We start from the raw sequence: 14146 nt of genomic DNA on the forward strand, positions 1-14146 counted from the left end.
TAGCGGGGACATTTATAAAATAATAAACTTGTAAAAAAAACTAGAAATACCAAGACAATTTAGACATATCAAAGAAATACTAACCAAATATAGGGATATAAAGTTTATGGCACCAGGAGGAAAAACTAACATATAGATACATTAGAGAGGAAATAACAAAAAAAGACCCTAAAAGTAAAGTAGAACAGGAGAACATAGAGATTAACTGGAAAAGAGCATGGGGGCACTGGACCAAATCACGCTCCCTAAAAATACAAAGCCTCTGCTTCAAATACATGCACAATCCATGGTTGACATGAGAGATAGCAGTCAGACGGCACATGGTCAAAGTACCGCCAAAATGTCCACTGTGTATAAAAAGCCCCTTTTAGTAAACTACACACATTGATACTGTGCGAGAGCAGGAAAACATGTAGATTGAAATTGATAGAAGAAATAAACAAAGGGGGGGGGGAGATTTCAAAATGCAATTATATTATACATGGATGGAGACTTCAATAAAAAAAAAAATTAATACAGAATTTACAGAGTACATAGGAGACACCATGATGGCCTGTGGGCAAATAATTGTGATAAAGAAGTAAAGAGAAGTATAAGGGGGAAAAAGAGGGATTATTAATATATTTTATTTTTTTTAATTTTTTTATTTTTTCTCTCTTTCTCTTTCTCTCCCTCCCTCCCTCTCTCTCTCTCTCTCTCTCTCTCTCTCTCTCTATATATATATATATATATATATATATATGTGTGTGTGTGTGTGTGTATATGTATGTGTATATGTATGTATATGTATATATGTGTGTATATATTTTTAAAAAAATACAATTCTTACCTAACTTAGAACACTTATAGACAAAATATACATACATACAGGGAACCTACATTGGGAAAGTAAAGACTATGACATCATGGGGCTAAGTCACATGGCGCTACGCGAAGTGGACAGGCCCATGAAAGAGTTTTGAAAAAATACTCCATGTAGAACATAAACAGACCAAACACAGACATAAAACACAAACAGGGGCTAATTCATAGTTTAATATTGTACTGACTCTTTATCTATCTTAAAATCATACAGCTCCCGTACTGCACGGTTTTACCAACCCACATGTGGAAAATAAACAATTTTGGATTCTTTCTAATACAATATTTAGATAAATTAATAAAAGGAGGCCTAACTCGACTCAGGAGAAAAACAATGAAAATAAAGAAGTGTGGACCTTGAATCGAGCGTAACCTGCCTATTGATACTCCTAGAACTACCACGAGGAACGACACATATGAGCACTCGATTAAAACAATAGGAAATTTTTTACCCAAAAAAAACCAAAAAACAATTGTAAACCGTTCCATCGTCACAATTAAAAAACCAAAACTATTTAATCGAATATAACTTAATAGAATACATCGGATCCTAAATCCAAATTAGTAGAACAGAAATACAACTGGGAAAAAGAACACTGGAACTAAAAGTGCTGTCTCAAACATATATATATATATATATATATATATATATATATATATATATATATATATATATATATATATATATATATATATATATATATATATATATATATATATATATATAATAGCATACACACAATATAGCACCACTAACTATTGCGTGCACTGAGACCTAGGCGACCTCTAGCAAAGGTCACAAAAAAATACAAGGGAAGGAACTTCGAGCAAGGTGAAAAAACCCAGGCTCGGACGAACAACTTTCTAGATAACACTAAGGAAACATAAATACCCCATCAAAAATTCTAAGACTATATTTTTGATATAAAATTCTATTTTAAATAAAACATACTCCATATCTGAGGGGGAAACACAAAAACATAAAATACCTTTTTATTTTTTGGGAAATGGGAGGGCATCTGTCTGCTACCCCCCCCCCCCGAAAAAAGGAATAATAATTTTTATGTTAACTAAAATTCAGTTGTATTTTGTAATCCAACTGAGAAATGTTACCTGTTAACTCTATAATCCGTTGACGGTTAACTATATAATAATTTTTGAATTATATACCAGTAGATTGGAACCATGGCGCAGTGGTAGAGTGGCTGATTCTCGTTCTGGTAGTAAGGGGTTCGAATCTCGTAACGGGCATATTGTCGACGGTACCGGTAATAGGATTTTTCTATATAGTGGAGCGCCAGCAGCCCAAAAAACGTTCATGTACATCTCTCGCATCACGTCAAACACGTTGTGAGTGCGTTTTGCACTACCAAAACCAAATTATTTTGGGAGCGTCACAAACATACCTCCAGTGAAACGAAATGTTAGAATATTCAGAAGGTTGTCTGTGCATTTCAGTTCACGTACACCCCCCCCCCATCAAACCGGGGTTTGATCTGGGGGGTGTACATGAACTGAAATGCACAGACAACCTTCTGAATATTCTAACATTTCGTTTCGCTGGAGGTATGTTTGTGACGCTTCCAAAATAAACAGTAGCGTGGATATATAAGCTCTAAATCACATGGGTACCACACAAAAAAAAAAAAAACATTCAGAAAGAATGTTGGCCAAAAGAGACGGTCATAGGGTCCGAGAAGACCATAAGAAAGGTTTATAGAAAAGACAAAAGTCTCAAGAAAAAGGAATCCTATGAAAGACACACAGGCCAGTGTTTGTTTTTGGTCTAAAATATTTTTATTTTCTTTTAAATATATAATATAATGAATTACGAAAATATCAATGATATTATTATTTCTCATTTTGATAAAAAGAATATGGAGCATATACTCTGCCGTCTGAATATCGATTCGTAAAGACGATTCAGACAGCAATGTGTCAGTCACTAGCTACAATAGAAGAAACGCGGGTAAAAGAATTTGTCAGTCTCTCTCGTGCAATCGAAAAAATTAGATCAAAATTATCTCGTGAATTTGAGGCAAAAAAAGACAATTAATACTCCTGTGAGGCAACTAAGAAAAATTATTTCAAGTACTGAAAATGATAGTTAGACGCCTTCATGGAAATAAAAGTGAAAGTAGTATGTCAGTCCACCTCGCTGATACAAGGACAAGGACGGAGAATTATTTTTTGGTGCTATTGTCAGTAAAAACAATAAAAATTATATATTTTTTTAAATCCGACGATTTACCATGATTTTGACTACCTTATTACTTTCCGAATTAACAAATCAGTCTGAAAACAAATTTCTTGTGAAATCTAAAGAGTATTTGTCAATCCGCTTGTTGACTTTATCCTTGATTTTATCAAGAGGAGAATGGAGAATTATATTTTGTGTTGTTTTTTTTTGTTTTGAAAATCGTAGATTTGAAGATTGAAAATCTTTGCGATTGAAAATTTCTGAAAATCGTAGATTTTTACCATTTTACATATAATTTTATATTTGCAGTCTTATTTCTTAAATCCAGCAAGTGGCCGGACTGGTCAGTTAGTTTGAAATTTATTCTTGATAACAGACGATTATGACATCGTAGATAGACCGGATTGATCGGTTCTTGTACAATCGAAAATCCGGGTAGTTCTTTCGGTGTGAACCAATACAGAATAAATCCTTGCTGCGCTTGATTTGATATTGTTGTGTCCGTGCTGTAGCTCCCATCAATTACATCACACACAAGATTGACCGCGACCGTCGGAGTTATATTTAAGATTTACGGGGATACATGTCGTCCTTGCCCTTGTGGATCATTATTGTATCGGAGAATAGTTGCCGGTGGTAGTGTTTCTTTGTACCGTGTAAGTATATCAGGAAAGAACTCATCGATGATATTGTTGACGGATTTTCTTAACTCGACTGCGTTATACCCAGGAAATTTAAAATCTGGCAGCGACGCTTCTGTTATCGAATATGCAGTTAAAAATTGTTGTTTATATCTATTTATATCGTTACTGTAATTAACTGTTGCCTGAATTACTCGCTGGTGAAAATATTCCATGTCGGATACAAGCCGATTTAATATTTCTATTTGCTTTTTTTATTTCGCTGCGTGAGCTTGTTATATCAAAAAGATGTTCTTGGAAACTTTGCTGTAGTCGCTGTAGTTGTGTTTTATGTTCTTGATTAATGATTTTAAAATATTCAATAATTCGACTTAGGTCAACAATAACAGATTTAGTTCCTCCTCTTGGAATTTGTTCATAAATAAAAAAAACACCGAATAAAGTCCTTACCGTATAAACCACAATGACTACCCAAAGTTGCATATTTTATGTTAAGTAAATGTTGTTTGTATGGCGGGGTAACATCGTGGTATGATTGTTTGTCCGTTGTATAATCAGACTTTTCTGGTTCAGGTGGTATCGGTTTCTCAGGTGGTGGAATTTCAGGCCATCCCAACACTGTTCTGATCGAACTCTGATATATATCCACGGCGTGGTCGGGAGAGTTTATCTTGATATGAGATGACAGCGTTGGTTCGTGAGCTGTTATTGCTATTTTGGATTCTTTTACTGTGATATTTTTTATTCGACGTTGTAATTCCTCATTGATTTCTTCGATTTGATAGCACCCGGTTGGTATTCCAATAACGTTCCAGTCGGGTGTACCCATCTGGTCGGTTTTTATTTGCAAACACAAACGAATTATTTGCTGGTAATCCACCAAATGATTTTGATCTGATATTTGGCCAGCTGTGGTATACTCGCAACTGTGCTAGCGCGATCTCGCTTACCGGAATCGCAGTTGGAAAATTAATACTGAATTCAGGCTTGGTTGAGCTTATTGTTATCATCGTGGTTTTCACCGGACTTGTATTTGTGGCTATCTGCTGAAGTAGTTCTGTCATTATTTTTTCTTCTTTCAAATGGAAGACTTCATTGTATGTGTTAACCATTAACGCGAATTTGGAATCTGATATGGTTGTATCGTCGATGCTTGATGATATCAGCGACGATAATTTAGAATATGCGCCCATGGCTGTGTTTAATCGCGCAACCGCGTCGTGGTATTTTGTGCTCGCGCACGTGGATATCTTTTTCGCGATAATATTAAAAACACCTGCGATTGCAGTCGATGATGAAACGCATATTGTTACCACGATTGCAGTTGTTACTGTCGTTAACGCTGCCATTAGTACTCCGGTGGACGCAACTACCGCGGATACTGAATAAACTATCGCATCCAGCATGATTACATGGTCGCCGATATTTTTTTACTTTCAACGTATACTCGTTGATGATATTTTTTAACTCTGATTGCCATTCGCGTATTTGATCGTATCTATATTGTTGTGCATCTAACGTTGTTGTTGACGCTGTCAGTCACATTATTATTTTACGCAGTAACCAACTGAGATGTCTCAGCTGAAAATTCTAGACACTACCAGTAAGATGTTGCGGTAAATTTCTTATCAGCTGCTTCCAGCATAAATGTTTCTTCGGTTCTGCTATTTAATATGATAGACACAACTCCAGAAAACTTATCGGTGGAATGCCGCCATGGATACGTTGTAAATATCTCAAATTTTGCAGCACTGAACACAGACAGCCTATACACACCAATAACTGTTGTGGCATGTTTGATAGCATTATTTTGTTTTGACCATGTTGCGAATCCAGATGATACCGTGTATACTATGTTCTTAACATGCCCGGGAGTTACTCCGGGTGGGATTTTAATCAGATTAATTTTGTTAACAATCTCAGGAATCGCACTTACGACATCTTCGAGTGTTTTTTTGATCGTGTTAATGTTAGTTTTGATATCAGAGAATTTTGTGTCAACGGTGCGCGGTGTACCAAAAAATTCCTCTGCGGTTTCATCAATTTTTCTAAAGTTTCTACTGAGATTTGTAAATATGCTGACGTGAACATCATACTCGGCCCGCAATGTAGATAATTTACCATCAACGTTGCTGTAGTTAACGTTAACATATTTTTTTTGTTGCGGCATCTTCGTCGGATGTTGGATCTCTTGACACCACTATTTTATTTCCGTTCATGTTGAGTTCACCCGTCATTGTGTCACTGGTATTTTTTAAACGATTAGCAACTCTCTGTATGATTTCATCTCTGATGGTTATAAACAATATATTTGAGTCTCTGATTTTTCCGCTCTCAGTAAACACAGGGATGTTATCCGTGACAGCACCGAGTACTCGACAAACTATGTCTTTCCATTTGATATTACCTGTTTTTATCTTGCCATATCTGTCTTGAAAAATAACAACCTCATCTGGGTCTATCCCAGATAGGTTTAAAAGATTGTCGACGTCATCTTTAGTCGCATATTTTGATAAATCTACATCGTCGAGTTTTTACTTTTACTCGTGCTGAGAGATCTTCCGTAAATATCAACCATTATTCTTTAGGGAATGTTTATAATGATAAATCTTGCTGCGGTATACTCGTGCACGACTTTGTGAGGTGGTTTGGTTGATTTTGATAACGCGTCAAGGACATTAATTACTTCACGGCCACATATCGGAGGATCAGTTAGTGTTTGTGTTGGTAGCGTTGAGTACCAAACTGGAATTTTCGTGGGAGTGAGAGTGCGTTGTACTCCATGTTCGTATTTTAGAAATTCAACTGGAGGTGCTAACCCGTACGAATCGAAATAAACAATTCCACGTGGATCAGTCGCGTAAGCAACCCAATGAGTTTCTGGACCATCGCTGTTATCAAGATTAATAATTCCAGTTTCGCTGGCATTCGGTTGGCTCGGTAACTGATCTCGCATAAAAACACCTCTAAAATATTTTATATTTAATTGTTTAGCGGCATCGATTAAATCAAAATTTGACATTGGCTTGAGACGCGTTGTCTTTTCTCCGCGGCGTTTGGGGTACCATGAGGGTGGAGTTCCTGGTAGTCTTAGACCCTTTCCGTACCATGAGGGTGGAGTTCCTGGTAGTCTTAGACCCGCTCCTTTTTTAATATCCTTTTCCAGTTGCTTTCTGTAATGTCATTCCAGCAGCGGTTCTAACAGCACCTAATGCGGCTGCTTTTGCAACAGCTGGGGCAGCAGCAGCAATTAATGTTGGCATTGCTGCGAGAAGTGGAAATATACCACCGGTTTTAATCATGTCGCTGATGGCTTTTGGAGCGAAATCAAGTTGAACTCCGGTTTTTGCTTGCTGCGCTTTATTGAAATGTTTTAGTTGAGTTTTAGTCAACGATAGCTTGTTTGGGCCACCATTAGCAATTTGATCCCGCCGTAATGTTATTTTTTCCCCAGTTGCGCTCGCGTTTTTTGATTGTAATTTTTTCATATGACATTCTTATAATTAAAGCGATTAATCTAATTGTCTACATGTTTTCTACTGGTACATCAACAACTCTCATTCGACCACTACCACCTTCAAGTGCCATTGTTTTGTCACTGAGTATGACCGCGATTGCTCTATAACCAGCGTCGGCACCAGCCGGCCGGTCACCAACACGAGCTCGAAAATGTATATCAACGACAGATTGTTCGGATAAATCAAGATGCTCCAGCGGAAAGTAATACATTGGATACAGATTTGTAAAATCTAACTGTGATATTTGCAAACCAGTATCTATATTTAGATTACGCGCCAGGAATGTCAGTAAACGATGATATGCGCGTGCCACATGATTATGTGCGAATTTTAATGATATATCTTCGGATGGTTCTTGTCCGTTTATTCTCAACGAAACCTCAGTAACGTCAAATTGGTCAAATATCATATGTGAACGTTCCTGACTATTCAACCTATTTTTATTTTGCAGCGCAACAAAAATATGTCGTGTTGCCGAAACACCTTGTTGTGATGCTATATGCCAAGTAAATATATCTTTGACAGAACGTTGGACGGTGTCTGTGGTTACTGTAAACCACGATAGCAATGATTTACCACCTTGATCCATAGAAGACAATAATGTTTGTTCTTCTGTGAATGATGGAGTTGATATTGGCATCCACAGTGAGTTTTGTTATATTTACTTTACCAGCATCAGCAACACCAGCCCCTCGCCAGATCGCATCATTGTCATCACCTTTTCTTACGAGTACAACTGTGTGTCTAGTTTCAAAGATAACTTTTCTAACATCTCTGCAAAATCCGAACATGTGAGACAGTGGAATCGCACATGAAAAACTTGTTCTATTTTCTGACAACATTGTTCGGCGTGTTGAAAATCCCAAGTTATAATTTCCATTAATACCTTTTATAATATCAAATGCACCAGCTGGTCTATCTTCGTATCCAGGGTGAGCTGGTTGTGGATCAGCTGCAGTATCTCGTGGTATTTGTAACCTAATATTTTGAATATGATCAGCGTAGTTGGTAATATCCTTAGCAAACATCACTGATGGACCAGCTGATCTTGTGTAATCATTAGAATATCTTGCTAGACCAATTACTGTTGTAGCAACATCGACATCCTTCTGAATCGATTCGATATTTCTTCTATCAATCATGTATTTGGCGCTATCAAACAAGGCCATAATCCCATTATTTACAAAACCAACTCGTGAATTGGCATCGTATGCAGAATTATCCGCCTTTACAAGTTCACCTTCTACTTCAATAAATTCCCACAGGGTAAGAAATATCTACTCGTATCATGAACTTGAAGTTCGATACGTCCCCGTTGATTTGGTTGGTTTGCATCATAGGAATAAAATTGATAATCACTTACTGATTTATCTTTGGAGACCGGTTCATTTATGTCAAATGCTGTGTCGGATATACGTTTGAACATTTTATTATAATTGTTTTTTTTCCAAATGGTGATCTAAATTATCGTCGTCTGACACGAAGACCACATCCTGCTATCAAATTTGCAGTAATATTTCTTTGTATTTGTTCAGATCCCTAATCAATCAAGCTGCTAGTTTTTTATTTGCGGCTTGATTTATTATTTTACTGACGCCTGTAGGCATATCTTCAGTGCTTGGTAATTTTACTGGTGGTGATTTTCGTCCCATTAGTCGTGCTAGTCTTTCTTTGATTGCCGAGAACGCCTTACCAGCAACATCGACGATTGCACCAGGAGCTTTTTCACCAACAACATTAATAGCTTTCATCGATAATTGTTTTGCAAGAGGTCCCGCTTTTGGTGCTAACCCCGCAAATAACCCCTAAACAACGTCACCAAGTCCATCTCCGTAAGTTGCTCTATAGATTGGTAATCGTGAGTTTACTGCTCTGACCTGTACGGGTCTATAATGTCTATTGTACATGATCATTTTATTTTACTTACCATTTATCTAACAACTAGTCACTATGATAATCATCAACGAGCTCATCAATAAATTCTCGGTAAATATTAGTATCCATAAAACCACCTTGAAGTAATCGTCGACAAATATCAGCTGCTTCATTAATTATTTCTGGTGAGTTATTTCCATATCGTTTTCCTCCTATGAGAACTTCTAACCGTAGTACATCATTGAGGATATTATCAGGACAAACAAAATTATTTCCCAAACCAATACCAGTAGCACCAGGCGAATCGTGGAATTCTTCTTCTGGTTCTTCATGTGTTTTCGTTTGTTGCAATGGAGGAGGAAGCTGATAGGAAGGATCTTTCTGGTGTTTTGTCGTCGTTTTTGTTTCTGTTATCGCTTTTCTTGTTCTTTTTGTTTCTGTTCTTGCATAGTTCTAAATATGTGGCATAAAATATTTCTCGTCTGTTTATCTGATCAATATTTCGATTTATTTTAAACACCCAATTAATCCATGTATCACGACTAACATCGTTAACATATTCGGATTTTAAAAAACTTCTTCTTGAAAGATAGCTTCTAGCACCAAACTCACCAAAATCGATTACTTCACCAGATTTCATTGGTTGAATTCTTTTTATTATTTGTATACCGTCTTCAGTAAATTTCTCCATAAAACCAGTTCCTTTTTTCCCTTTTTTGGTTCTTCACCAGCAGCACCTTTAGGTGCTTTTTCTTCTTCTTTAGGTTGAGGTTGTGCGGCGGCTATCTTAGCCGGAAGTTCCTGTAAAATTTGTTCTGTTCGTTTTAATACTGGAAGAATGCCCTCCTTCTTTTCCTCAATATCCCCCATTACAACTTTTTCAGTAATTGTGTAACGGATTTAAATAACTGTTTTGTACCAGTAGCAAATTCAACTTGTGCTTCTTGCCGCGCCTGTAGGTTTTGTCTGAACTTGTATCTGACAGGAATAAAAGTTTTGATTGCTTCTAGTCGTTCTCGAGCTAGCCTAGCTGTGTAGGATTCTAGATAACATAATGATTTAATTTATAGCAGCAACGAGGGCGCTGGTACCAACGCGATCGCTGAGATTTTTCGCGATCAGCGATAGGCTGGGTAAGTCAACTCGCTGACAGGGTTGTCTTGTACTGGATATCGCGATTTTTTTGCGATTTCAAGAAGGCTTATTTTGCTAAACGGAGAGTGAACCAATTAGAGCCGGTTCACCCTCTCTGCTGCTGGAACAAATTCCACGATTTTATAGCTGTAATTTAATTTTAAAACTACGGGTGTTGTTGTGAACATAGGACTACGTATGGTAACGTAGAACAGAACACAAACCTTTGTGAGGCTGATAACTCCTATGTTCTGGCTGCATGAAGTGACTCCAAACCCTGCTCCCACGGCTGCTGCGAGGATACAGTCAATGCCCTCTATGAAAATACCTAAAAGGAGCAAACTCTTGATAATACTCCATATATTATTGAGATCTTTGAGGTTGTTGATTGGTCACTGAAAGAACCACACAAACTTATTTCATTGATTTGTCATTTATAAATCCATACAATCTTCATCAAAATGAGTTGTGAAAAGATGCGTAGGATTGTTGTCAATGATGAAGACTTGATGCTCTGAAGCAACGAAATTCTGACATTAGGTCAATTAAATTAATGTTTGTGAATTTTAATTCTAAATTAGTGATTTATTCATGTAAAGAAGACAGACAGCAAGATCACCAACAAATGTAGCATCCATAAAAGGTGTAGTGGATAAAGCTATAATTAGCTAGACAATTGAGTTGGAAATAAATCGGTGTCATTTGCGACACAAAGGAAAATAGATTTAACAAAAGAGTAGGAAAATTAAATAAATAAAGACTGACCTCTATTGATTGCAGATGGAGGAGGAGGTAATGCTCCCGCCAGTCTTGCGCATGTGTAATAATCCCCGATGCTTTCTATAACTGACGTTACAACTCCAGCTATCATCCCAACAAACATGGCGGAGCTGAATGACGGCATTCCCCAATAACCTTCAAATAGAATTGCATTATAATATGGACCTTGCGTTTTTTTTTTCTGGCACAAGTTTTTGTGTTGAAGATTGAACCTGATGGTCAATGTCAATGCACCCTAAGGGATTCGGCTAACAATCATACAGAATTTTAAAATAATTTTTAAAAGAATTACAGATGCAGTTCAAAGTGTAACCAGTGAAATCGCAGGTTCGGTACATTGCCTTTATAATTGTTTCTTTTCAAGGTCGACATGCTTTTTTTAATTAAATGTTGTAAAATAACAACCTGTCCATGTACATAAAGCTGTTATAGTGTCATTCTATGTGGTTTATATAGACCTAACAGTAAATTGACTTATCTCCCTTGAGAGGGAAGATCTACCGCGGTGACAACCACTTCAAGGGACTATGCAATCAACCATGGCGTTCTTTGATAAAGGAATCTTTGAAACTGATAATGCATATACAGATAAGTCTTCACACGATAGGATGTTATGATGTATGGTTTAATGTCGTGATTAACACAAGCAAGATTGGTTATATGTTGTAGAAAAATCCTCCAAAGGACAAAGTGTTACAATTTATGGGTATTCAACTGGAAGAATATTTTTAAATAATCCATTTTAAAATATACTTAAATGTCTTACAAGTTATGATGTCATACCATAAATTACCTGGTGAAACTTGTCAATGGAATAAAATTTCACATGAAGAAAGAAGTGTATCAAAATTTAAAATAATGTTTTGTGATGAAATCCAATACCTCACTGAGTGTGAATTCTTCAAGGAGGCTAGAGTGAATATGATTAAGAAATAGAATTACATACGAGCGAATATCTTTAAATATCAACATTTAATGAAAATGATAACAAAATACAAGTGAAAAATGTAAGGATATTTGTTAGAAAAATTATGAACAAATCATAAGTGGACTGAACAGCTACCTGTGCTGATTTCACTACTTCACTTTCCAACCATTTGTGATTCTTTTGAATATTAAATGTAACATATCAAAAACGTTTTTATTTAAATCATTGATATTATTTCTTTAGATAAAAGCTTGACTTGTGAGATCTGGAATGTCCATTCTCTCTCTCTCTCTCTCTCTCTCTCTCTCCTGATATAAGGAAGTAAAATGGTAAATGTCTAAAAACTCAGAGTGTTGAGCTTCCTTTAATTTGCGTAAGGTTTTACAAATGATTCATCAACGTCAATTCTTCCCCAGAAGATTGTTAGTTACAAACTAGCATACGAATCATGTACCTGGATAGGGTACTCGGAACCATTCGGCATCTTTAATAGCGTTTGTTCTGATGTCCGTTCGAGCCTGGTATCCGTACCCCGATTTTGGATTGTCTGGCAGTGCGCCAGCCACGGTCAAAATATAGCTCAGAAACCACATGATGCAAACAGATATGATTACCTGTGTGAAAGGACAATAATATGAGACGTGAAGATAACATAGAGAAAGATTGATTTGGGACAGAACAATAGCCATAAAATTGCCTTCAGGATTGTCCCTGGGTAGGGAATATACACTCTAAATGATGTAAAAACGGTGGAACGGGGGGAAGTTTGTTTGAGGCCAGCATCAAATAATGAACAATGCCATACATGTGTTAGACAAAAAATGTACTAACAATAGCCAAACGAGATTACTTACTGTCCTAATGATAATGAGATTACCTACTGTCCTAATGATAACGAGACTTCCTACTGTCCTAAGGTGGCGCTATACAGTTTCGCATTTTGCATAGGTTAGGATTTTAAAGAAAAAGAATTTCCCCGGCTCTCCTCACTGGTTATTCTGGCTATTTAAAAAAGACCTTGTATATCTTAGGTATAATGCAAAGAACCTTTAATTCCCTTTATTTTGGTGTATAATTGATGGGTGTACTATGGGTTATAGAGTATACAGCTTGGCCTTACTTCAAATGTGCACCTTTCAAAAAAGTGCTAGCTCTACTTGGTCATTTTCACTTCCTGAACTTCAGAGGTCATTTGTATAAAAAAGAGCCAATAACTTTTTTTTACATTTTATATATTTGTAATTCATTCATTGCACTTTCAGAAGCTGGTATTGTCTAGTCTGGCAAAATTCATTTTCCCTATTTTAATAGCTGCTATGTATAGTGCACTTTAGACTAATTCAGACTGATTTTTTAACACAAGGGAGCAGTCATTTTAGTTAGCAGTGTGCTTAAATCATGTAAAATTTCCAAAAGTACAATATCCAAAAGAAATATCATCCACATTACATTAATGTAGCATAGAGATATGCCAACATTCTCTCCACTGTGCATGTTTTAAATGCGAACTACTTCACCTTACATACGTCACTCTCTCAAAAGTACATATTATCTGGTGAGCTCCACCTAATGATAACGAGATAACCTATTGTCCTAATGATCACGAGATTTCCTACCATCCCAGTGACATCTGATTTCATAATGTCCTAATGATATCTGACATCCAATTGACCTAACGATACCTGATTCAGCTGGAATTTATTATTTCACTACTCCTTGTTAATGGATGAAAATTAAATTATAATGTAAACACCGAAATCGATGAAAATCATCTGCGCACTAAGTAGAATTTCTATATCCAGCTTTATATACATCTATGTCCAAAGACTTACAGAGAATATTTTGTGAACCACGCACTCGATTCTCCATGACCCCTTTCTGTTGAACGGATTTCTCATCATGAAGGTTGGGATACATTCTGACAATACTACAATCAGAATAATTGTGCTGAAACAAGACAGATATAACAATTTAAATAAAATCAACATGCAATCTATTTCTCTTAGTTACAAAGTGAACATTTTAGAGACACTTTGAACATTTTGTCCAAAAGTATAGAATGTTCCAAATGAATTCCAATAGCCTTAAATGACCTGGTATACCAATATGATGATATCCAGATTGTCTTTGAATAAATTCTCAATGATTACAATGTCAATTAGCATTTGGTAAAGTCCAGTGAATAAATAAATGATTCCTCTCGAATCAC

At 36.4% G+C, this 14146-nt stretch overlaps 1 protein-coding gene across 1 annotated transcript in view; it reads right to left on the bottom strand.

Moving 5' to 3' along the window:
- Positions 1–14146, bottom strand: part of LOC149798693 (solute carrier family 23 member 1-like) — a 70894-nt gene that overhangs the window by 29254 nt on the left and 27494 nt on the right. The window contains exons 7-10 of the mRNA XM_089957533.1: positions 13770–13884; positions 12392–12551; positions 10995–11144; positions 10454–10557 (exon numbers count right to left, since the gene is read on the bottom strand). Coding sequence (XP_089813659.1) covers positions 10454–10557; positions 10995–11144; positions 12392–12551; positions 13770–13884 — 529 coding nt within the window. The remainder of the gene's footprint in view (positions 1–10453; positions 10558–10994; positions 11145–12391; positions 12552–13769; positions 13885–14146) is intronic.

This window comes from Sinohyriopsis cumingii, chromosome 5 (assembly GCF_028554795.1).
Source record: "Sinohyriopsis cumingii isolate HCF-2022 chromosome 5, ASM2855479v2, whole genome shotgun sequence".
NCBI classification, from domain to species: domain Eukaryota; kingdom Metazoa; phylum Mollusca; class Bivalvia; order Unionida; family Unionidae; genus Sinohyriopsis; species Sinohyriopsis cumingii.